Source organism: Bactrocera dorsalis, chromosome 1 (genome assembly GCF_023373825.1).
Source record: "Bactrocera dorsalis isolate Fly_Bdor chromosome 1, ASM2337382v1, whole genome shotgun sequence".
NCBI classification, from domain to species: domain Eukaryota; kingdom Metazoa; phylum Arthropoda; class Insecta; order Diptera; family Tephritidae; genus Bactrocera; species Bactrocera dorsalis.
In genome coordinates, this window is record NC_064303.1 from 72,396,226 (window position 1) to 72,423,594 (window position 27,369).

At 38.3% G+C, this 27,369-nt stretch overlaps 2 protein-coding genes across 2 annotated transcripts in view; both read left to right on the forward strand.

Moving 5' to 3' along the window:
- Nucleotides 1-27,369, forward strand: part of LOC105224958 (protein Wnt-4) — a 214,670-nt gene that overhangs the window by 128,187 nt on the left and 59,114 nt on the right. The window lies entirely within an intron of this gene.
- LOC125775375 (uncharacterized) lies at nucleotides 12,439-19,748 on the forward strand. The gene is made up of 2 exons (XM_049445906.1): nucleotides 12,439-18,631; nucleotides 18,691-19,748. The coding sequence occupies exon 1, from the start codon at nucleotides 17,437-17,439 to the stop codon at nucleotides 18,619-18,621; it is 1,185 nt and encodes a 394-aa protein (XP_049301863.1). The 5' UTR covers nucleotides 12,439-17,436; the 3' UTR covers nucleotides 18,622-18,631; nucleotides 18,691-19,748.

Sequence of the window (27,369 nt, forward strand, 5' to 3'; positions counted from 1 at the left end):
TGAAGTTATTGTGTTTTAAGTGTCAGTATGCTTGTATTGTTGGTGTGAAAATGAGCTTCGAACAGAGAGCCAACATTAAATTTTGTTTTAAAATTGGTAAAACTTTTTCCGAAACATTTCAATTGATGAAACAAATTTATAATTGCCCATCCCGTAGTAGAGTGCACGAGTAGTTTCAACGTTTTCAAAGTGGTTGTGTATACATAAATGACGATCAACATGTGGGCCAATCAAAATCCGTTATCACCGGAAATTCCATCGAAACTATGCGTTAATTCATAAAAAATCAGCCGAAATCATCATTGAAATTTATGGAAATGGAATTGGACATCTCCAAACCATCGAGGTATCGCATTTGTGTGAACGGTTTGTTCCGCACAAATTGACAGACGACCAAAAATTGCTCAGGACCCAACATTCGATTATTTGACCAAAAATCCCATTTTAACCATTAACCTCTCCCCGTATTCACCTGATAAGATACCACGCGACTTTTTCGCGTTATGCAGACGTAGAGGCCATTCAAAAGGCTTGCACCGGCATACTGGCGGCCATACCGTCAAACGAGCTAAATCGCTCGTTCGGCATGTATGAAAAACTAACAAAAACATTCCGTGTTATTGCTGGGGAAAGTATCGACCGATAGCAATAATTTTTGGTATCGATTTACACTATGTTACGCGATGTATTGCGAGCTTAATTTTAATGGAGATTATCGCATTCTGTTCTCTTTTAGCCATAGAATTAAAAATCAAAATATTGTTTAATGAAAGTAGGTCTTTAGGAAGTATGGATATTCGGAATCAACTGTATTATGCTTATGAAATCTTACCAACATAAATCATAAAGATCACGGTACTGTTACTGTCATTGTTTTTTAGAGGATTGTTGCACTTTATTACCTTTAAATAATACCGTTACATAACAGTTATTCGAAGTGACTAGCTAGGCTTAGTATTTACATAGTCGAATTACCCAATGTACTGTAGTAGTTAATGCTTCAAGGTTAAAATAATATACCTCAAAAAATTGTTTGAAGTTGATGATTTTGAATAGATAAAAAGTTTCTTCTTCTTCTTTACTGGCGTAGACACCGCTTACGCGATTATAGCCGAGTCAACAACAGCGCGCCAGTCGTTTCTTCTCTTCGCTACGTGGCGCCAATTGGATATTCCAAGCGAGGCCAGGTCCTTCTCCACTTGCTCCTTCCAACGGAGTGGAGGTCTTCCTCTTCCTCTGCTTCCCGCGGCGGGTACTGCGTCGAACACTTTCAGAGCTGGAGTGTTTTCATCCATCCGGACAACATGACCTAGCCAGCGTAGCCGCTGTCTTTTAATTCGCTGAACTATGTCAATGTCGTCGTATATCTCGTACAGCTCATCGTTCCATCGAATGCGATATTCGCCGTGGCCAACGCGCAAAGGACCACAAATCTTTCGCAGAACTTTTCTCTCGAAAACTCGCAACGTCGACTCATCGGTTGTTGTCATCGTCCAGGCCTCTGCACCATATAGCAGGACGGGAATTATGAGCGTCTTATAGAGTTTGGCTTTTGTTCGTCGAGAGAGGACTTTACTTATCAATTGCCTACTCAGTCCGAAGTAGCACCTGTTGGCAAGAGTAATCCAGCGTTGGATTTCCAGGCTGACATTGTTGGTGGTGTTAACGCTGGTTCCTAAATAGACGAAATTATCTATAACTTCAAAGATATGACTGTGAATAGTGACGTGAGAGCCAAAACGCGAGTGCGACGACTGTTTGTTTGATGACAGGAGATATTTCGTCTTGCCCTCGTTCACTGCCAGACCCATTTGCGTTGCTTCCTTGTTCAGTCTGGAGAAAGCAGAACTAACGGCGCGGGTGTTGAGACCGATGATATCAATATCATCGGCATACGCCAGCAGCTGTACACTCTTATAAAAGATTGTACCTGCTCGATTCAGTTCTGCAGCTCGAATTATTTTCTCCAGCAGCAGATTGAAAAAGTCGCACGATAGGGAGTCGCCTTGTCTGAAACCTCGTTTGGTATCGAACGGCTCGGAGAGGTCCTTCCCGATCCTGACGGAGCTTTTCGTGTTGGTCAGCGTCAGTTTACACAGCCGTATTAGTTTTGCGGAGATACCAAATTCAGACATCGCGGCATAAAGGCAGCTCCTTTTCGTGCTGTCGAAAGCAGCTTTGAAATCGACGAATAGGTGGTGAGTGTCGATTCTCCTTTCACGGGTCTTTTCCAAGATTTGGCGCATGGTGAATATCTGGTCGGTTGTTGATTTACCAGGTCTGAAGCCACACTGATAAGGTCCAATCAGTTTGTTGACGGTGGGCTTTAATCTTTCACATAATACGCTCGATAGAACCTTATATGCAATGTTGAGGAGGCTAATCCCACGGTAGTTGGCGCAGATTGTGGGGTCTCCTTTTTTATGGATTGGGCATAGCACACTTAGATTCCAATCATTGGGCATGCTTTCGTCCGACCATATTTTCCAAAGAAGCTGATGCATGCTCCTTATCAGCTCTTCGCCGCCGTGTTTGAATAGCTCGGCCGGCAATCCGTCGGCCCCTGCCGCTTTGTTGTTCTTCAGGCGGCCAATTGCTATTCGAACTTCTTCATGGCCGGGTAATGGAACGTCTGCTTCATCGTCATCGATTGGGGAATCGGGTTTGCCTTCTCCTGGTGTTATGCGTTCACTGCCATTCAGCAGGCTGGAGAAGTGTTCCTTCCATAATCTAAGTATGCTCTGGGCATCGGTAACTAGATCACCTTTGGGGGTTCTACGAGAGTATGCTCCGGTCTTGAAACCTTCTGTAAGCCGCCGCATTTTTTCTTAGAATTTTCGAGCATTACCCCTGTCGGCCAGCTTATCAAGCTGTTTGTACTCACGCATTTCGGCCTCTTTCTTCTTCTGTCTGCAAATGCGTCTCGCTTCCCTCTTCAACTCTCGGTATCTATCCCATCCCGCACGTGTTGTGGTCGATCGTAACGTTGCGAGGTAGGCAGCCTGTTTTCTCTCCACTGCGACACGGCACTCCTCGTCGTACCAGCTGTTCTTTTGCACTTTCCGAAAACCGTTGGTTTCGGTTGCAGCTGTACGTAAAGAGTTTGAAATGCCGTCCCACAGTTCCCTTATACCGAGTTGTTGACGAGTGCTCTCAGAGAGCAGGAGTGCAAGCCGAGTAGAAAATCTTTCGGCTGTCTGTTGTGATTGCAGCTTCTCGACGTCGAACCTTCCTTGTGTTTGTTGGCGTGCGTTTTTTGCTGCACAGAGGCGGGTGCGAATTTTGGCTGCAACAATATAGTGGTCCGAGTCGATATTAGGACCTCGGAGCGCACGCACATCTAAAACACTGGAGACGTGTCTTCCGTCTATCACAACATGATCGATCTGGTTGGTAGTTTTTCGATCCGGAGACAGCCAGGTAGCTTGATGTATCTTCTTATGCTGGAATCTAGTACTACAGATAACCATATTTCGGGTCCCGGCGAAGTCGATCAGCCTCAACCCATTTGGGGATGTTTCCTCGTGGAGGCTGAATTTACCGACCGTAGTGCCAAAGATACCTTCTTTGCCCACCCTGGCGTTGAAGTCGCCAAGCACGATTTTAACATCGTGGCGGGGGCATCTCTCATAAGTGCACTCCAAGCACTCATAAGAAGCATCTTTTGTCACATCGTCCTTCTCTTCCGTCGGGGCGTGGGCGCAAATCAGCGATATGTTGAAGAACCTCGCTTTGATGCGGATTGTGGCGAGACGTTCATTCACCGGAACTTGCGCTCCTTTATATGGCCACTGTAGTAAATGTCACAAGGACCTACTCGTCTCTGTCCTTGTCCCGTCCATCGCATTTCTTGGACGGCGGTGATGTCAGCCTTTATCTTTACGAGGACATCTACCAGCTGGGCAGCGGCACCTTCCCAATTAAGGGACCGGATATTCCAGGTGCATGCCCTCAAATCATAGTCCTTGTTTCGTTTGCCGTGGTCGTCATCAAAAGGGGGGTCTCTCGTCCGAGGCTGTTTTTTTCTTTTCATTGGGGGTGTTTTTTACGTGGCGGGTCCCAAACCCAGCGCACAACCCTATGCAGGGGATGTTTCGCCTTCTCACTTTAGCTCGCCTTCAAACGGATGTTCTTAGGCTACCCAGAGGATACTTGGTCAAAGACCGGAAGTCGTGAGCTGCTTGAGTCATATGTAAAAGAATCGTTTCTGGCCACTCCCAAGTGAATGGCAATCAGAGAACTTTCCTCACTTGCGTGAACTTCTACACATGACTCCATCCTCCCATAAAGTAAAAAGTTTACTGCCATATTTATAGTGGAGAAAACTTTTTTGACAAAATTTTAGGTATGAAATATTTTGAAGTTCTCCTTTCTACGGTCAGCAATCCACGGGTGTTGAAGTCTTTTCGACATATGAATTATATTGTATAAACAAATAAGTAAAATCTGATGTCTGCATAACGTTAAAGTGAGTAGGTCAATATCGAAATGTAGAAGGATCTTAAGTATATGTATGTACATATGTATATTTATCTAAATAGATATTTCATTATTTACATAATATACTCTTTAAAAGATTATTTACAAAACGCCAGCAAATGCACACATTTCAGATGTACTATACCACATACAGTAAGTAAAGAATAAAACAAAAGTATTTTCATGGCCAATACACAACGACGGTTACATGAAACATTCAAGATTTTAGTCATCAACTCCAACATTAGAATTTAATTCCGTCATTAAACTAAGGGATGATGGTTGCATTAACCATCGCCCTATGGCAGTTTACGATGTACATATATATGTGTGGAGTCGCCCTCGTTCTATATAGCATCATTTTACGACGGCTCATAAAACTTTCGCTGAGGGATTTGGTTGTTTAAACTTGATATTTTGGGGGATGCGTAGGGCTTTTAATACTTACTTTACGGATTTTTATAATGAATTCGTTGCCATATACCGTATGAAAATGCACTCAGCAGCATAAGAGCAGTGACTAATGAAACATTGGGATGTGGATGGTAATAAACACGCGCCACGGTGGACTTTTGTTGCCCACCCATATTCACAGTATTCGTTTCACTCGTTTCAGCAGCACTGAGTTATGACAAAGTTTTGCACAATCTAACATGTTTACTGCTGGAGGCTGCTTTTTGCTGCACTTCATACAATGATGCTGTTGTACTTTTCTTATTATTACATTTGTGTATACATAGGTATATCCAATTAACTAAGTCTTAGGGTCCTATTATTTTTGTTCGTTTAACAGTTTTTGTTATATCATAATGGAAGGGAGAGCAGTAAGAAGTCATTTCAATCGATGGGGTAGGCAATCACAAGTTTAGGATAATTGGAAATTTCAAGCAGTTATATATGGACATATGCATGTACCATATGTATATATGTACATATATATGTATATAAAGGGTGATTTTTTAAGAGCAATACTTTAGCCTTATGTACAGTGCCGAAAAATACTGGTCGAATATTTGTCGCGATTTAACGTCCGATGCTACAGGAAAGTCAATAATTTTCCAATTTGCTTGACATGTTTAATTTCAAATGTTTATATATTAATTTACTTATTATTGACAATTTAAATGTGGTATTTTTTGTAAGAAAAAAATTTTGAAAGATTGGAAAAAACTGGAATTTTGAAAATTATTTCGATTTGTTATCTCAAACTAAAACAATAAATGTAGTTTAAACAAGTAAGGAAGAGCTAAGCTCGGGTGCAACCGAACATTTTATGCTCTTGCAACGTGCAAGAATCAAAACAAGGGAAATACTTTCAGGTGTAAAACCAATCATATATGTATGTAGATAAAAATCAGTCGAATGTTCGAAAATCCTAATATTAGTTATTAAGGGGGTAGGCCAAGTTTTCGCTCAAATTTATCTATTCAAGGAGCAAATATACACTCTTATGAATAAAACACACCCTCTTAGTTTCACTGGGATAACACACATATTGTGCGATATATGAAAAACACGTTTTTAGAGCATTCAATTTTAAAAATTAAAACTGATTCTTAATATAAACTGATACTTGTACTATTTTGAGAAAAATGTTTAATATAAGATACGTTTTTTAGCATACTAAGAGAGTATAAAAGTTTTGTTCACTTAACGGTTTTTTGAAAAACCTAAAACTAATAGAGATAATGTATATATGTTTATAAATTACTATATCAAATCGGAAGAACCTTAATTACGTAATTACGTTACCTTAATTATTCCAAAATTCAATTCTTACAAAAAACACCTCAATTAATTGACAACTGGCATCTGCAGTACCATAGTACGATAATGCCAAACTAAACTAAAAGCTCATTGTCTTCTTTAATGTAATAATAGTAAATCAAATATTAAAATTTACAAAGTATAATAAATTTGTTCACCTAATGTTTTTGGGTATCACCTTAAAATGATGGATTTACAGTCATGGCCACGTAAAGCTTGCCACTCAAAATTTTCAAATGTTGTGCACATATCGCTCATTTGCTGCAAGACCGGCATAAATCAAAAAACGTGATTTTTGAGTTAATGCTGCAGAATTGTTCGTTATATCATACTTCATGTTGAGTGAAAAATTCATATGAATACCTCTTATATGCTCCGCTTGAGAAGAGGTGTAAGGTTGGAGTCACCGTGTAAGGTTGTAGTCAGTTGAAAACTTTAAACGCGTTTTCTGGAGAATCGATTTTTTTGACTTATGCCGGTCTTGCAGCAAAAGAGCGATATGATAATACTTTATAGCGGTATAGATTTTTTGTATTCATAAATAAGTTAATGACATGTTATTTATCAAACATTTTAAAAATAAAAAACAAAACACAATTTAGCTATATATACACAAAATCATTTGAAAGTTAGTGAGCTTTACAAAATGAGCTCGAAATGTAAACGACTGAAATGCGATGAAAAAATTATATTTTTTTCTTTTTTAATTTATTTTAATTTACACTCTATTTGAAATTAATGTTTTATCAAATTTTTTTATTTGAAACACGAAGTTTAGTCACGTTATTATAACTTACATCAATAAAATCGGCCGCTTTTGTGTAAGCACAGAAAAGCTAGTTTATGTTTTACTCATTAAACGTAATAAATTACAAAATTATAATTATATAATATAATAAAGTTAACATATGCTTACTTAAAACATAAAAATAACAGTACTGAAGATATCCCGAACGAACGAAAAAGTACGAAAACAAAATTGATGAAACTATAGTTGTAAGCTCCGCGTGACCACGAGTGTAAAAATAGAGCTACATAAAAATAAATGATTAAAATTGCGAAATCCAGGGAAGTCTGTCCGTCCGTCCCTTCGCCCGTCCCTTCGCCCGTCTGTACAAGCCGTAACATGAGTAAAAAGTGAGATATCTTCATGAAACTTGGTACCTACGTTTCTTTGCACCACCATAATAGCGGTAGTACCGATGAGCAGAATCGGACTAGTGTCACGTCCACAAACTGCTATTAACCGAAAATCTATATAGAGGTGATCAAAACTATTTATACAACGAACTTTTTTTGCATAATCGTGTTCTCTTGTTGTTGTTACTGTGCAAAAAAAAAAATATGTTGTGGTAAACCTTATGATCTATGCGCTAGTGACTGAAGTCAATTTGGTAAAGATGACGGTACATAGGACTGAAAACAGAGCAAGTGAGCTGAAGATTAACTGCAGTCAAAAGTGGTTACACACATTTTCAGCGCGTCAAAAGTATTTACACAAAATTTAAACTTTAGTTTCTTGTATTTATTATCAATAATTTAATAATGGGTTACATCTCCTTTCGCATCAATAACTACCTGCAATCTACTTAAAATTGATTCAACTAAATTGTGTGCAAAATTAACTGCCAATTTGAACCAAATATCGGATATTTCAGCAATTGCGTCATTACGTTTTCGGTTCTTATCAATTGTCCTCTCACGTTTGGTGAATGCCCAAACATTTTCAATAATGTTTAAGTCGGGACTCTGCAGAGTCCATGGAAGTACAACTTGCTTTGTTTCATTTAAAAAGTTTCGTAGATAACCATCCTGCCATGGAGCGTGGTCGTGCTGTAAAATTCAGTCGACAGTTGGAAAGAGCCGATCCAGTCGGTATCTCAAAAATTATTTAAATTACGTCTCCTAGCTCTCATATATATCTTCCTCTTCTTTACAGGCGTATACACTGCTTACGCGATTAAAGCTGAGTTAGCAACAGCACGACAGTCGTTTCTCCTTTTCGTAACGTGGCGCCATTTGGAGTTTCCATGCGAAACTAGGTCTTTCTACACCTGGTATTTCCAACGGAATGGTCTTTCTTTTCCTCTGCTTCACCGGTATTGCGACGAATAGTTTCAGAGCAGAAGTGTTTTCGTCCATACGTACGGTATGACTTAGCCTGCACAGCCGCTGTCTCTTAATTCTCTGAACCATGTCAGTATCGTCGTATATCCCGTACAGCTCATTGTTACCTCGTATGAGCTATTCGCCGTGGCCAACGCGCAAACAGCCATAACTCTTCCGCAAAATCTTTCTCTCAAAAACTCGTATCGTCGACTCATCCGATGTTGTCATCACCCACACAGGACGGAAATAAAAAGTGACTTATAGAGCCTGGTTTTTGTTCGTCGAAAGAGGACTTTACTTCTCAATTGCCTACTCAGTCCAAAGAAGCACTTGTTGGCAGAAGTTTTGCTACGTTGGATTTCGAGGCTGACATTGTTGTTGATGTTAATACTGGTTTCAAGATAGACTAAAAGCTGGAAAAAGCAGAACTAACGCCGCGGGTGTTGTAGCCGGTGATATCAATATCATCGACATATGCCAGTAGCTGTGTACTCTTATAGAAGATTGCTTGATTTAATTCTGCAGCTTGAATTATTTTCTCTAGCAACAAATTGAAGAAGTCACACTATAGGGAGTCGCCACGGAGAGGTCCTTTCCGATCCTGACGGGACTTTTGGTATGACTAAACGTCAGTTTACACAGCCGAATTAGTTATGCGGGGATACTAAATTTCGACATCGCGGCATAAAGACAGCTCCTTTTCGTGCTGTCAAAAGCAGCTTTGAAATCGACGAATAAGTGATATGTGTCCATTCCCTTTTCACGGGTCGTTTTCAAGGTTTAGCGCCTAGCGAATGTTTGATCGGTTATTAATTTTTCAGGCCTCGAGTCGCGCTGATAAGGTCCAATCGGTTTGTTGACGGTAGTCTTTCACACAATACGCTCGATAGAACATTGTTTGCTTATCTTACGGAAGTTGTGGGGTCTCCCTTTTTGTGGATTGGGCAGAGCACACTTAAATTCCAATCGTTGGGCATGCTTTCGTCTGACCATATTTTACAAAGAAGCTAATGCAAGCTCATTATCAGTTCTTCGCCGCCGTGTTTGAACAGCTGGGCCAGCAATCCATCAGCCTCCACCACTTTGTTGTTCTTCAGACACATAATTGCTATTCGAACTTCTTCATGGTCAGGCATTGGAACGTCTGCTCCGTCGTCATCGTTTGGGGAACCAGGTTCGCCATCTCCTGAGATTATGCCTTCACTGCCATTCAGCAGGCTGGTGAAGGGTTTCCTCCATAATTTTAGTATGCTCTGGATAACATCGATTAGGGAATCGGGTTCGCCTTCTGCACTGCCATTCAGCAGGCTGGAAAAGTTTTCGGTCACTTGATCACCTCTAAAAGTTCTACAAGAGTTTGCTCCGGCGCATGTTTTTGTAGAATTTTCGAGCATTACCGCTGTCCGCCAGCTTGTGAAGCTCTTCATACTCATGTATTTTGGCCTCTCTCTTTCTCTGTCTGCTAATGCGTCTCTTTCAACGCTCGGTATCTCTCCCATCCAGCACGTTTTGTGATCGTTGCGAGGTAGGCAGTCTGATTTCTTCCCGCTGCGACAAGGCGCTGCTCATCGTACCGGATGTTCTTTTGCATTTTCCGTAAACCAATGGTTTCGGTCGCAGCTCTACGTAAGGACCTTAAAATGCCCTTATACCAAGTTGTTGACAAGTGCTCTCAGAGAGAAGGAGTGCAAGTCGACTAGAAAATCGACTATCTGTTTTGATTGAAGCTTCTCTACGCCGAACCCCCCTTGTGTTTGTTGACGTGCATTTTTTGCTGCACAGAGGCGGGTGTGCGAATCTTGACTGCAACAAGGTAGTGGCCGATGTTAGGACCAAGGAGACATGTCTTCCATCTATCAGAACATGATCGATCTGGTTGGTGACTTTTCGATCCGAAGATAGCCAGGTAGTTTGGAGCATTTTTCTATGCTGGAATTTAGTACTAAAGATACCATACCATATTTCGAACCCCAGCAAAGTCGATCAGCCTCCAGCCATTTGTGGATGTTTCCTCAAGGAGGTTGAATTTACCGACTATTGTGCCAAAGATACCTTCTGTCCACCCCGGTGTTAAATTTCCCAAGCATTATTTTGACATCGTGGGGGGCAGCTCTTATAGGTGCGCTTTGAACGCACAAAAAAAGCATCTTTGGTCACATCGTCCTTCTCTTCCGTCGGGCTTGGGCACAATTCACTGGTATGTTGAATTAAGGGACCGGACATTAATTCGTTTGTCATGGTCGTCATCAAAAGGGGGTCTCACATCCGATGCTCCTTTTTACTGTTCATTGGGGGCGTTTTTTACGCAGCGGGTTCCAAACTCTGTGAAGGGGATGTTTAGTCTTCTCGCTTTAGCTCGCCTTCGAACGGATATTCTTTGGCTACCCAAAGTATACTTGGTCTAGGACCGGAAGTCGTGAGCTGCTTGAGCCGTATGTAAAAGAGTCATTTTTGACCACTCCCAAGTGAATGGCAATCAGAGAATTTTCCTCACTTGCGTGAACTTCTACACATTACTCCATCCTCCCTCATATATATAATAACAGATAATTTGTTAAACTTTCAGCTGATTTTATATTGTATACAGGTATATCGGCAAGTATATATGAGTTATCTTAGTGAAACTTAATTGAGGAGACTTCGCTCACGAGTTCAAGACTTGGGTATAACTGCTATAGTTAATGTTATTGAATAGAGTTAGGGAATTTAGTTTGAAATTGCAAGCTGTAAACTGCATATTTGTCTCTAAAGGAAGACCCCTAGTATGTGGGAAACTAAATGAAAATTGTTTCTGGAGAATATATGTGCGACAGTGAAATACTGTAGACGAAGTGTTATGGTTTGGAACGGCATATCAGAAACGAGTGTTGGAAACTTCTTGTTCATAAAGGAAAATTTGGACAAAATTATATACCATTTCCACTTTCTATGGTTCCCAAAACAATAACTATGAAGTGCGGAAAAACTAGGTCTATGTGACAACTTTAACAGCGACAACATACTTAAGTCAATTATGCGGATGCTGTATGGGTTAGTAGAACTAATATGGAATTGTCTCCAACTAACGGAACAATTTTCTGACTTAAATGTATAATGACTCATTGAAGAAGTATATGTGTACATAATATTTATAATACAGAAATCATAAGAGCAGCCCTTTTCAAAGAATGTTTTAAAATGTCACCAAAGTTGATCACAAAATGAAATCCGGGTGACTGTATGTCTGTCCGTCCGTCCGTGCAAGCTGCAACTTGAGTAAAAATTTAGATATCGAAGAATCTTGAAGTGACATAATTAAAGACTAAGCTTAGATATAAAACTTTCACTTGGCACAGGGCTCGCAGTGGTAAGTAAGACCGGTGGGCAAAAACCTTCAAAAAATTGGACGTGGCCCTGCGTACGAATAAGTTTGATGTACAAGTCTCCTAAACCCATAAAGCTACAATACCCAAATTCGCCCAAAACTACTGGAAGCGCAATAAATCAATAACTAATTACGACAGAGACATTTAATTTTACCTCCGTGATAGTATGTAGGAGCAGCGTTTGAAAAACTACGCTACTCCCATAGCATTTCATTTTACTCTTGCTACCGCTCTCACTTTGTCGGGAGCCACAGCATAGCCTTAGGGTGCCTGCAGAGTGAACGTTTGAAGCCGAGCCGAGCGCATTTTCCCATTTATGCAACACACGAATTTCCGCTCGGCTCGGCTTTAAGCGCCCACTCTGCGCGCACCCTTAGCATAATAATGTAAAAGAAGTGCTTTACTCTGCTCCGAGTTTTGTTAGGTAAAACACTATAGCTGGAGCGGGAGCAAAACATTAAATTCTGCGCTATGCTCTGGCGTAGCGGTAGCAAAAAATTGGGAGCGGTAGCACAGCAGAGCTAATGAAAATTTTCATGTGCTACAACTCCCGCATGTGTTTGTTGTTTTTTTTTCTTTTTTGCTATTTTCTGTCATAATATTTGAATTAATTGAATAATTCAATCAAAAAAATGTTATGCAAATCATTTTGGCACTTGTTGCGTCAAGTTACTTTATAAATCTAAAATCAAATATTTTAAGAAATAAAATAAAGTGAATTAGATAATAATTAAATAAATTTCATCATTGTAATACATTTGGAATAGATGATGTTTTTGGTAATATAAAAATGGTAAATATTTTACATGATAAAAAAATATACATATATAATTTATTCAATTATCTAACAATGGCATTTCTAAACCACCATATAGCTAATTAAAAGATTTTCGGACTTCCAGGTGACTTTGTGCTGGATATACTCGTGTCGGCAATTTTTTTTAATTATCTCAAAGAAAACTACAGAATTACACTTTTTAATTCATAAAAGTGAATATTTGTGGTTGACATAAGCAGTATGATTGTAGCTTAATAAAACCCAGGAAAAAATTTTTTAGTATGGCGATATAAATAGTTAATAGATAAAAGAGGGTCGATACTACCCCAATTCCGTATAATGGTTTTCTAATTTTCGTTTTACGATCAGTGTATGAGTTATAGTATATTTAAAATTGCTTGGATACCGATCTCTGGCTTTGAGTTTTGCAAATCGCACAAAACAAATTGTGTTGCACCCTAGCCTAGTTCTTTCTTGTTTACTTGTTTGAAAATTATTATTTTATCTATATTTCAAAGTTTGGAAGCGAAATGTAAAACGTTAAAAAAATACTTATTATTAAGAGAAAATTTATTATCTTTATTTTGTTGTTTGCAATTGTACCTAGGATGCAAAGACAAAATACTAAATAACAATTTCATTCTAATAATTTATAAATACTTACAATTTAAATGTTATATAAATATATTCCATCTTCCTCACCTACATACATTAGTTTTCAAAATAATCGGAATAAAAGGGCTGGGTGTTGTAATAGTCCGATTTCAACCATTTTCTTACTGGCAAAAGAAGTGCTAAAAGGATTTGACCTGAGCAAATATTTAACCTAACCAAGTAAGAAAAAGCTAAGTTCGGGTGCTATCAATCATTTTATACTCTTGCAACTTCCAAGGATTAAAGCTAGGTAGGTACTTTGAGGTACATAAAGCTTGTTGATTATATAGGGTCTAGGGTGAGCTTCCGCCAGATTTTATTCATTCTAGGCACAAAGGTGCATCATTATAAGAAAAAGACGCTCTCTCAATTTTATTAAGGTTACTCACATGTTGGCCGATATATACAGTATAAAGTCACCCGGAAGTTCAAAAATCCTTATATTACATAAGTATATGGGGCCTAATGATGCCTTCTGAATTTCAATCACACATTGACCGATATTTTCGCACTGGGTCAACGCCCCTTCAGTTTTATTTAGTTAATTCACATATCTACTGGTTGATGTAAGCGGTATAAATTTACCCGAAAGTTAAAAAATCTTTATATCTGGTATATGGGAGCTAAAGGAAGATTAATACATACAAAGCAAGCAATTTTTGACCCATAAACATACCATTATCAAAAGTCAAAGTTTTATTTCTTAATTTAGTGCTTAATTATGGATTTTGTTTGTTTTCGATTACTCGAGCTTATGGACGTGGCAGTGGCTCGATGAATCCCACCTATGAACTCGTCCTTGTTGTTTTACTAAAGAACATGAAATTGCATATTCCAATTTATACTTAATTTACACCTTGCACTGACCGACGGACGAACGGGGGGACGGCGTGAGTGTCCCCCGGATTTGAACTCGTCTCGTCATCTTGATCATATGTATTTATACATATATACAATATATGTATAACCCTATATCTAACTCGATTATTATACCCTGAACATGGTATATTAAGTTTGCCTAGAAGTTTGTAACACCCAGAAGGAAGCGTCGGAGACCATATAAAGTAAATATATATTCAAATGATCAGAGTGTCGAGCTGAGTCGATTTAGCCATATACGAACAAGTAACTCAGTTTTTAAAATATCGTTTAGAAATTTTGCAAACGTCATTTTCTCTTCAAGAAGCTGCTCATTTGTCGGAACTGCTGATATCGGCCCACTATACCATATAGCTGCCACACAAGCTGAACGATCGAAATCAAGTTCTTGTATGGAAAAATTTGCATTTGACAAGATATCTTCACGAAATTTGGTATGAATTATTTTTTATAGAAATTGTTCAGATCGGCTCACTATAGCATATAGCTGCCATACAAACCTAACGATCGGAATCAAGGGCTTGTATAGAAAACTTTGAAATTTGACGTGGTATCTTCGCGAAATTTGACATGGATTACTGCTTAAGGTAATAATATAATCTAAATTGTTCAGATCAGATTACTATAGCATATAGCTTCCATAAAAACAACACATTGTTGCTAAAAGAAATGCACCTGTGAATAGTATATTAGATTCGGTGCAAGAGAAGTTAACGTTTTTTCTTGCTTTTTCAAGCAAACGCTAGGTAAACAAAACTATTAAAATCAACTATTTTAAACTTATTTGAAAAATATGTTCCGAAGTGTGTTGTTACTCAAAAAATGAGTTCTAATTTATGGTTTTCGAAAGAATTATGTAAATTAAAAAATAGAAAATCTCGTGCTTTTAAACTTTTTAAAAAAACTAGTTTAGTTGCTGACTATTCAAAATATTCTGAATTGCGTCGACAATTTGCTGAACTTAACAAAATATGTTATAATAATTATATAAATAAAGTAAAATATAATATTACACGTAATTCAAAATTGTTCTATGGTTTCGTCAACTCCAAACGCAGGATTTCTAATTTTCCGTCCACTACGAAATACAAGTCTAGTATGTCTAGTGACAATCACACCATGTTCGCTGAGTTCTTCAAGTCCTATTACTCTCCAAAATCTCCAAAAAATGTTCCGCATCAGCACAAGTTATGTCCGATTTCTGTCATTAATGCACCTACCATTTCCGAAGCAGACGTCTTATATCAGTTAAATATGTTAGAACAATTATGGCCTAGATCTACAGTAACTAATTTGCGTGAATTAGTATCAGCGGGCGGCTTTAGGGATAATAAGCACACTGATGTTATACGAGTATTTTAGTAAAGCTTTTCAAAAAGTTAAGCATTCAATTCTTTTAAATAAACTTGCTCTTCTTGGTTTTCAACCAATATTTCTAAAATGTGTAGCTTGTTATCTTAGTAATTGAATTCAACAAGTCATATTTAACGATACTTTTTCTGACATAATCAATGTTCCTTCAGACGTTCCTCATGGCAGCCATCTTGGTCCAATTCTGTTCTTGTTATTTATTAATGACATATCATCTGTTGTTAAGTTTTCAAAAGTTTTATTATATGCTGACGATGTAAAACTTTTTAAAACATATGCTTCAAACAGCGAAAGATGTCAGTTGCAAACAGACTTAAACAACCTAGTTTCTTGGTGTGATAGAAATGACATGCCATTGAACTTAAAAAATGTAAAACGATGTGCTTTTCACGTAGATCTGTAGACCATACTTCATATGCAATAAAAAACTTTAGGTTGGAGCAAGTATGCAGTTTCGTTGATCTGGGAGTGACTATGGACCCCAAACTCAATTTTAATCTTCACGCTCTTAGTTTTGTTAAACGTTGGTCTAAAGAATTTAGAGATCCGCTTACGACAAAAATTCTTTTTACATCTCAGGTGAGGCCTATATTAGAGTATGCTTCTGTGATTTGGAACCCTAGTTACCAAGTCCATTCGGATAAGTTAGAGTCCGTTCAAAAACAATTTTTAATTTTTTCCTTAAATTATTTGCATTGGAATTCCCCCTTACACTAACCGTTTAAAACTTGTAAATCTCCGGACTCTCGCTAGTCGAAGGGAGATGCTTGGTATGATATTTCTTGCAAAACTCATGAATGGGTCTGTCTGTAGCCCATCTCTCTTCTCCGATATTAATTTTAACTTTCCCCCTCGCTCTATCAGGCAGTTTAGACCCTTACTTTTAAAATTTTCTAGAACAAATTTTGAGTTGAACGAACCATTCCGCCGGATATGTCATGATTTCAATTCTCATTCCAGCACATTTGATCTAACAGACTCATTCTTTACCATTAAAAAAATTATTTTATCCACTCTTAACAAGTAACATTTAAATATTACATTATAAACTTTAATTTAATTCTTAATTTTGGCTGTTGAAATTATTGTTTCTGTACCTGAGCAGCTTAAGATCGCAACGCTTAAAACTCTCTTGCCTTTCATGACTCGGCTAATTCCGCTCGTTCGCGGATTGCGCCCCTCGCGTCGGTTGGGCGGGAGGAGGGTAATCTTTGGGTATTATTATTCGAAGAAACCGTGTATGAATACTAATTAAAATTGGTATCTTATTAAGTTATATTAAGGTCATATACTCATTTAGTTTTATTAATATATTTGCTATGTGGGAGGCGCTATGAACATACTCTCATTTTGACCCGTTATGGGGTGGAACAATGCCCACACAAGGGCTCCTCGCTACTGTGACCTCTTGTGTCAAATTACTGCTTTGTATGTTATGCCAAAGCTAGACGTGTAGTACTTATTGTGGTATGCTAAGGAAACCATATGTGTGTTAACCGAGTTTTGAATTTTTCTCCAAAGCGAAGCTACTCAATTGTTTTCTGTGATTTTGAAATTTATCAAAAATATTTAGATTAAAAATAAAGAAGTGAAATACTAAAACCAAAAATGGACCAGTTTGTTGCAAAGACTTTTGTTGAAATAAATCTTTAATATATGTATAGTATTGTTAGCTACATTTAATGTAAATATAAATAATTAGGGTATTCCATCAAACTCGTAAATGTACAAAACTCCTTTTTTTCATACGTATAAAAGCCGCGTAAATAGGTATTTTGACTTTTCTGTCAGTGTTGCATTTGAAAAACCAAATCCAGGGTTAATTTAGAAGAGAAATTTCTGTATAAGTGCGTGCGTTTATTTAAAAAATTACTTAAAAAGAATTAAAATCTTAGAAAATGCCACGAAAAAGTGAAAAAAGAAAACTATGTGAAAATATTGATAACAATGCACTCAACAATTTGTCGATGTTACAAGTATTTGGATCAAGTGATGGTTTGCTTAATTACTTTCTGAGAGAATGCACGCATTTAAATGATTTCGTTTATATTTACAGAACGAAATCAAGAAGAAGTGGAAGATGAAATCCTTGAAGAATGGGCATATTCAAAACTTACTGTCCTCAGCTTTCGCTATTCGATTCCGACCTTGAAAGACTCTGTGCCAAAAACCAAAAAATTCTTTTATGATATTTTGCCAAATTTAGACGAAAACCGGTTTCGACAATTTGTTAGAATGAATCGGGCAAATTTTGAAATTGTACTAAAACTGATAGAAGATGATGTTCTCTTTAACGGAGCAAGTTCCGGCAAACAATTTCCCGTTGCTATGCAACTCGCCATTGTTTTATATCGTCTCGGTTGTAATGGAGAAGGTGCATCAGTTGCAAAAATTGCTAGTTTTTTTGGGATAGGTGATGGAGGAACCATTCAAAGAGTTACTGAGCTAGTCTTTCAAGCAATATTAAAAATAAAGCAAAGGTTTTTGTTTTGGCCTGATGCTAAAGAGCGGCAAAGTATTGTCAGAAATACTTTTTTTGAATTGCCGCATTGTATTGGATATGTTGATGGCACAGAAATCAAATTAGCTGAAAAACCTAGCGACGATCCCGAGTCATATTTTTCGCGAAAGCATGTATATTCTCTAAAAGTTCAAGCAGTATGTGAGTATAAACTGAGAATCCGTCACATGGTTCTAGGATATCCAGGTAGCGTTCACGATAGCAGAATCTATAATAACTGTGAACTGGCATTGAAACCATCGAATCATTTAAGCGGCGATGAATGGATAGCAGCCGATAGTGCGTATAAACTAACGAATACGGTTATAACCCCATTTAGAACAAATTCCAACGATTGCACTTTGCAACAAAGAAATGAGTTCAACAATACCCATTCCAAGTATCGTGTGCGTATTGAAAATTGCTTTGGAATTTTGAAGGAAAGGTTTAACTCCCTCAAAGAATTAAAAATCCAAATTAAAGATGACGCAAGTGTAAGGCTTGCTTGCCGGTGGGTTCTTGTTTGCGCCATTTTACATAACATTATAATTGAGCAAGAAAATGGTGATACATTTGATATCGAAAACTTAGAAGATAGTTTTGACAATGATGAAGTGAATGAGAACCAGTTCCAACAGTTTCCAGTCTTGAAAGGAGAACACAAGAGACGAGCCATAATAAAAATTTTAAATGAAATGTCAACATTAAATAATTTTTAAATTTTTTCAGGTAATTTAGTATTCTCCTTTCTATATCATTGCGAAAAATAACCTGTATATTAATTTTAGGTCCGCAAAATCTAACAAAACCCTCACATCCTGCCCTTACCCTACGATGACTTGAAAAAGCCAAACAATATGGTTAAAAGCTATTGCTGTCGGCGAAAGCCAGCAACCAAAATGCCTTAAATTAACAACTTTTAATTTGATTTCATATTTTAAAGCATTAGAAACTGTTAAGGTCTTCTTTATTTGTATATATGTAATCTTTAAAGACACAAAATATATGTGAGGAATAAAAAGTTCTTATGCTTTTTTATATTTTAACTCTAGTTCGTACATTTTGAGTTTTTCTTCTCTTTCATATTCGCCAAAGCAAGTCGTTCATCACGTTCAATTTCTAGCTTTTTCATCTCCAATTCCTGTTTTTCTTTTTCTTTCATTCAGTCAAATTTTTGCTTCTCCAAGTCCAATTTTGCTTCAAGCATTCCTTGTAATACGCCGGCAGAGCTTGCATTCGGGTTTTGCTTTTTCTTTAGGCTGTGTTTCGATGTCATTCTTTTTTTTAAATTCTCAATCTCTGAGTCGCCGTTGAAGCTGCTTGCATTGTTCGATGACAATTCCAGTGATAAATGAACGTCTGGCTGTGGAGTATCGGGCGGAATAGGAGTACTGGCTGATATAAGTACGTGAACTCGAGTAACTATTTGAAATATCATCAACATTATCAAATAAAAAAACCTCCTCGCTGTCTTCATAGAGGACTTCTATATTGCTACTCTCAATTATAACCGTAGGGTTCACGCCCTTTCTGAGCCCAAAAATCTCGTCCAGTATTTCGAAGAAGGGACAAATATTTTGAATGTAGTCTGCGAAATTTGGTTTAATTTAATTTCGTATTTAAAAGACAAAGAAAATAAAATACCCTTGACGCTTTCTTCTTCTCCATTTTCAATTAATCCAGCTCCTGTTTGACTACGCCATTTCACGGCCTCCATATATACTCCTTTTAAATAGCGCATTTTGCTCTTCATCACTTTCCAATTAATGTTTGCGAGCAAAGGGCACTTATCAGATATTTTCGAATAAAATTTTTGTGCAATAGGCTTCTGTATAAAAAAAAGTATAAGTATAAGTATAAGCCAATGAAAAAAAAAAAATAAGATACGAACCTCAAATGACTCCGGACGGTCTTTTATTTCTCCGCGCACTTCCTCTAAAAGGCTTCTAGTTTGCTCACTGCTCCAACGATGTGTTGGTGCTGCTCGGAAGCGCTTAGCTTTGACCTTTTCTTCTAATTCCTGAATATAAAATGTATTTCTGCAATTTTCATCTTCACGAGAAATTTAAGTAATACTTACTGATGCACTCATTATGCAAAGGTTTCAGATGGTTTTTATTTATTTAAATTAAACAAAATTTTGCAACAAGCACAAATGTTTGACCGTTCTTTTTTTCTTTGAAAGTAGTGTTGCCTGCACTAAAATCTTTACTTTTTTGAAGCATTAAATGTAAATTATTTTTGTGTAATGGCAACACTAAAACAAAATATCAGTTTATGAAGCAAATACGCGGCGAATTTGCCTCATAGTTTTATACGAAACGCGTAAACTTCTTTTCATACAAATTTTGACAGCTCATTTATAAGGCACAGAATTTTACGTGTTTAAGAACTTTATGAGGCATTTACGGTTTGGTGGAATACCCTAAATGTAAAAGTTTTCCTTTTCCCTCTCATGGTATAAAGATTCTGATTATTGTCAAACTCTTAGCATAACATATACATACATATACGAGTACAAGTATACTGTTTATTGTATAGTACGCAGGTTACGCTTTAGTGTTTTTCAAAATACTCTTCATTGAGATCTACACACTTTTGCATGTGTTCGAACCAATTGCCACAGCACTTTAATTTATTTTTTTAGTAAGGGAATAAAAAAATTATTCGGTGTCAAGTCAGAACTATACGGTAGATTAGTGATCAAATCAATTTTGTAAGTGTTGAGTGGGACAGTTAGCATTGTCGTCTAGAAGAGTGATCCGTCTACGCTGCACAGTGGTCGGTCTTGTATGGAATCAGCGGACAAAAATAATTCCATTGCCTATATAAAAGTGAAATTTTTTTCAAAGCTTTTTATAATACCCCTCTCCCGTTTCCCACTCCACTACTCCCCGATGGTAATACATTTTAATTAATTATATTAAATTTAAAAAATTGATTAACGAAAAAAGGATTTTTTTAATATTATTCGTCTAAATCAAAAGCTGATTTTAATAAAATTGATTTACTTTTGCATGATAGTTTCTTTGACTTGAAAGGCTCAAAGCTTAAAAGCAATCTGTTTAGCAAATCCTGATTTGTAGCGATCCGTTAGTTCTGTCGTGTATGATGGAGCCGATACATCTTAACGTCCTTATTGCTTGACTCAGCAGATTCTTCTGAGAGCTCTCCAATTGAAATTGGTGCATATTGAATAACATAGGAAGCGTGAATTAAAATTTTGCGGACTGACGAAGGAAGATAATACCAGGGTTATTTTGAACTTAATTCCTTTGAAGGATCTATCGCAAATCTAGTACATTTAGCGATGATTCAACTGTTTTCTTTTGAAATAGAATTTGAACAGGGCGGCAATAGCGGGTGGATGAAGGGCTGCAGTTTTTCCAAATTTGTTTGTGCTCTTCATCATTTATCGATTTTATTATCAGTTGTACAGGGACATATGTCGTGACAAATAAGTTATTGTCTTCCAAATTATTATTTTCTAGTTATATTCACTCTGACCAGAATTGCCACCAAAGCCACTTATTCCTATTGATAATAGATAATTAGAGGACTCACTCCGTTCATTAATTACATTTGTGACACAATGTGGTCCAATAATTTTTTATCTCAACTTCAACATCAGATTCTGAGACCTTCTGTTTGCTCAGGATGACAGTTTTATTGGTGTTTTAAGAAATAGCTTTGATACAAACAGTGGTAAATTTCAAACTTTTATTTTTTTTTATTTTTGGCCTATGAAATCGACCATTGTGCGCTGGTTGGTTTTCATGATGTCTTGAAAGACAACTGGCAAACAAATGGTTATGCACCTATCAGAATTTATTGTATTGGGTTTTTCTAGGGGTACTTCACCATACTATCGCTGGAGATTCATCGATGTAGCAACATGTGGCAAGAGTATATAAATCTAACCTAGATGGAAAACTAAACATTCTGACATATGGCGCACTGCTGTAGTGGATGCCACTGACACTGATACATTCTGGGCATCCATGCGGGCATTACGTCATACTCAATCTTGTTATTAAACTAGAAATAAGCTGGCAATGCGACCGACTAAAGGCGACCCACGAGGAACTAAACACATCATTTTCATTCCCTAGGAGAGAAGGTTGGGCAATCTTCTGTGATCGACAGTTAAAACGGTGAAGTGAAATAGGAATGAGAGCGGACTTTTTCTGTAGTATTGCATACACGACATGCAGCTTCAATTTAAATTATTACGATTCGGTTTTCAGGCCGATATTTTGAGCATAATGTCTCATGTGGGCCTCTGCTCTATGTATCTAGTCCATCAATATTCTAATGCTCGGGGGCAGCTGGAGACACAATCCTCCAAGCCTTCCTCAGGCCATTCATCCCCTTCAAGAGTTGTTTGAAGCAGTTAACCCTAGAGGAACACAACAGAATTTGAAACACAAGTAACTCAGGGCATAGTACTTACAAAGTTACTTTGGGTTAGTGTTGAAGGTTTGCAGACCAAAAGCTGATACTTTTAAGAAAAAGGGAGCTTAACAAAAAAACTTAAACTTAAACTTAACATAAAAGAGTCGCGGTTAACTTTAAATAAAGGTGTACGTAATAATCGAAAAGGAGCCATTTCGTATATGAATCAATTTTCTTTAAAACCTATGAAATAAGCTATTTTTCCAATAGTTGGAAGCAAAATTAAGCAAAATTTGAATCCATTTAAAAAGATGGATGACCTTGCCGTTACAATTTTGTCTAAGAACTCCGAAAAATGGTACCAAAAGTAAAAAAATAATCATTGTGTTTTTCTCACCTTACTTCATGTAATCGTTATTCTAATAAACTTAATGCCAATTCTATTGGTCAGTGTGCAATTTGTGTGTTCTCTCGTACTTCTGAGCAATTCCAAAAGCTAGTGCAATGAGTTCTTTTTCACACAAGTGAGAAAAATTGGGAGTGGCCAGAAACGACACTTTTACATATGGTAGCCAAAAAACATTCGTTTGAAGGCGAGCTAAAGTGAGAAGACGAAACATCTCCCCCACAGGTTTGTGCGCTGGCTTTGGGACCCGCCACGTAAAAAACGCTACCAATGAAAAATAACAATCTTTTGATGACGACCATGGCAAATGAATTAAGGATTACCATTTGAGGCATGCACCTGGAATGTCCAGTCCCTTAATTGAGAACATTCCGCTGCTCACCTGGTTCATGTACTAGTGCAAATAAAGGCTGACACCACCGCTACCGGCATTTACTACAGTACCATATAAAGGAGCGTAAGTTCGTTGTGGGATTCGAGGTGGGAGAGAGACTCCGTCGCCGAGTACTGTCCCTCATTCCGGTGGATGAACGTCTAGCCACAAACCGCATCAAAGCGAAGCTCTTCAACATATCACTGAATTGTACCCACGCCCGATGGAGGAGAAGAACGATGTGACCAAAGATGCCTTCTATGATCGCTTAGAGCGCACCTATAAGAACTGCCCCGCCACGATGTCAAAAACATGATTAGCGACTTTCATGCCAGGGTGGACAAAGAAGATATCTTTGGCATAATAGTCGGTAAATTCAACCTCAACGAGGAAACATTCACAAATGGATTGATGGTTATCTGTGGTACTAAGATTCAGCATGGAAAAATTCACCAAACTACCTGGCTATCTTCGGATCGAAAAGTCACCAACCAGATCGATCATGTTCTGATAGATGGAAGACATGTCTCCTTGGTCCTAACATCGGCCACTACCTTGTTGCAGTCAAGATTCGCACACCCGCCTCTGTGCAGCAAAAAATGCACGTCAACAAACACAAGGGGGGTTCGGCGTAGAGAAGCTTCAATCAAAACAGATAGTCGATTTGCTAGTCGACTTGCACTCCTGCTCTCTGAGAGCACTTGTCAACAACTTGGTATAAGGGCATTTTAAGGTCCTTACGTAGAGCTGCGACCGAAACCACTGGTTTTCGGAAAATGCAAAAGAACATCCAGTACGATGAGCAGCGCCGTGTCGCAGCGGGGAGAAATCAGACTGCCTACCTCGCAATGACCACAACACGTGCTGGATGGGAGAGATACCGTGCGTTGAATGAGACGCATTAGCAGACAGAGAAAGAGAGAGGCCGAATTGCATGAGTACGAAGATCTTGACAAGCTGGTGGACCGCGGTAATGCTCTAAAATTCTAGAAAACAAGCGTTGACTAACAAAAGGTTTCGGGCCGGAGCATACTCTTGTAGAACCCCCAGAGGTGATCTAGTGACTGATGCCCAATGCATACTAAAAATATGGAGGGAACACTTCTCCAGCCTGCTAAATAGTTGTGAAAGTATAACGCCCGGAGAAGGTGAACCAAGAAGAAGTTCGAATAGCAATTACCAGTCTGAGGTAATCGTACAACAAAGTGACGGTGGGCGATGCATTGCTGGCCGAGCTATTCATTAGTATGGTCGGAGGAAATCATGCCCGACGATTGGATTTTAAATGTGCTCTGCCCAATCCACAAAACAAGAAAAAAGAGACCCTACTGCGCCAACCACCGTGGGATATGCTAAACGTCGCATATAAAGTTCTATCGAGCGTATTGTGTGGTTCATTAAAGCCAATCGTCGACAAACTGATTGGCACGAAAAGATGCAGCCTTTATTCCGCGATGTGTGAATTTGGTATGACCGCAAAACTAATACGGTCTGACTGACGTTGAGCAAAAACAAAAACTCTTTCAGGATCGGGAAGCACCTCTCCGAGCCGTTGGATGCCAAATGAAGTTTCAAGCAAAGTTATTTCCTTTCGTGTGACTTCTTCAACCTACTTCTGGAAAAAATAATTCGAGCTGCAGACCTAAAGAGAGAAGGTACAATCTTCTATAAGAGTGTTGGCGTATGCTGATGATATTGATATCATTGGTCTTAACAACCGCGGCGTTAGTTCTGCTTTCTTCACAATGGATAAGGCAGCGAAGCAAATGGAGAGGCTTGTCCCACAGAAGTTTGCGCAGATTGTAGGGTCTTTCTTTCTGTGAATTGTGTACAGCGCACACCGCATCTTTTCGTAGAGTTTTCGAGAACTATTGCTATCGGCCCGCTTGTCAAGCTCTTCGTAATCGCTCATTTCGAGCCCTCTCTCCTTTTGCTGCAATGGATTCGTTTGCAGCTTTATGTAAGGAGGTTGAAATGCTTCCACTTTTTCTTTATACCGAATTGCTGACTAGTGCTCTCAGAGAGCAAGAGTGAAAGTAGAAAGTTTTCCGGCTTTCAATGGTTATTCCTTTAGTAACATGCGTTTTTTTGTGCTCAGAGGCGGGTGAGTATCTTCGCTGCAATAATGTGGTTCGAGTGGATATAAGGACTTCGGTGCAGATGCACATCTCAAAGACTGGAAACGTGCCTTCCATCTATCACAACATGATCAATCTGATTGATGGTTTTTCGATCCATAGACAGTTACGTAGCTTGATAAATTTTGATACGCAGGAATCTAGTACTACAAATAACTATATTTCGGGCCTCAACAAATTTGAGGCGGAATTTACCAACCGTTGTGCCAAACATACCTTCTTTGTCCACCTTGGCATTAAACTCGTCAAGCTTGTTTTTGATATCGTGTAGGGGCAGCTTTCATAGATTCGCTCCATGCGCTCAAAGAAGTCATCCTTAGTCACATCGGCCGTTCCGCCGGGACGTGGGCGCATATCAGGGATATGTTGAAGAACGTTTCTTTGATGTGGATTGTAACTAGACGTTCATCCCCCTGGCTGGACGCCAGAAGTCGGCGACGCCTTTATAAAGCCTCTGTAGTAAATTCCACAAGGACTACTAGTCTCGGTCCTTGTCGCGTCCATCGCACTTCTTGGACGGCGGTGATGGCAGCCTTTACTTCTACTAGGAAGTCAACGAGCTGGGCAGTGGCTCCTTCCCAATTAAGGGAACGGACATTCCAAGTGCATGCCCTGAAATCGTAATCCTTAATGTGTTTGCCATGGTCGTCATCAAAAGGGGGGTCTATTATCCGATGCTGTTGCTTCCTTTTCATTGGCGCGTTTTACTTGGCAGATCCCAAACCCTTGGTAGGAATGGTGCACCTTCTTACTTTAGCTCAGCTTCAAATGGATATTCTTTGATGAGGATGCTTGGTCTAAGACCGGAAGTCGTGAGTTGCTTAAGCCGTATGTAAAAGATCCGTTTATGGTCACTCCCAAATAAATGGCGCTCAGAGAACTTTCCTCACTTGTGGAGGCTTCTACACATGATTCAGTTACATTATTATGTAGTTATCTTATATATAAAAATGAAACCGTTTTCGTTGTCACGGCATCACGCGTGAATAGCTGAACCGACTTGGCTGATTTTTTTTTGTTGTATTTGTTATTATTAGCGGAAGGTTCTTATGTAAGAAGAAATTACGAAAGTTGCCGGAAAACCCCTAAAAACAGCCCTTTTCTTTTTCGCATACAAACGTTTTATTTTGTATATACATACATACATACATATGTACATATGTAAGTAAAAATGATTGTTTGTTTGTTAGTAACGCTAACGCTCGAGAACGGCGGAACCAATCTTCATGAAATCAGAAGTTGTTCGCTGTGGATCTGGAAAGGGTTAGATATAAAAAAAACCATATACTTTTCATAAGGAAAAGTCGAAAAATTGGAAATTTCCAAAAAGTGACTTTTCATACAATTCTTTTTTGTTTTGTTTTTCAATATTTTGATTTGTAAATTATTTGAATCGTTCAATTTCGGTCGCTTGCTTTTTTATTCCGGCTATATAAAAGAAAAATTATTGAAAATTATTCAGTGAACACTTTATGTGTGTTTCAAACGAAGCGATCAATTACAGATTGAAATTTTTTACGAAGCAATTAAGACATCGCGCTAATATCGGTCGGCGTTCTTTTTGCCATCAACGTATAGCAGCCCTAGACACATGAACTACATGAGACTCCCAGGATGCGATGACATATGTGTGGTATTATGGATCGCTGTCAATCAGCAAGCGATCATCACGATAATACAGCAAGACTTTTCAAACAACAGCTACGATGTTTGATGGACTTTATCTTGAAGCAACGTATGTATATACAAGTATGGTGCAGTCAGATGCTGGATGTACCCTGTTGAGTTGCAAAAAAGAGGTTTGCCGCAAGCACACATTCTTCTTTGAGTGGTGGATGGTGGTTACACCAGATCAAATTGATGAAATCATTTCTGCGGAAATTCCTCATGCAGAGAAAGATCCATTATTCTACGAAGTGATGAAAACCAATATGGTGCATGGACCTTGCGAACACCACAATCCCACTTGCAATAAATGCACGAAACACTATCCACGTGCTTTTCTTTCGGAAACGCAAACTGGAAATGATGGATATCCATTCTATCGTCGTAGCTCATCAGACGACAATGGCAGGACATTTACCATTCAACTTAGAGTAGTGAATATCGAAGTCGACAACATATGGATCGTACCATATTCGCCACTATTGTGTAA

Bases quoted from the DNA above. Each gene is read 5' to 3' on its own strand.
- LOC125775375 (XM_049445906.1), top strand. From the start codon at position 17,437: ATGATTTCGTTTATATTTACAGAACGAAATCAAGAAGAAGTGGAAGAT.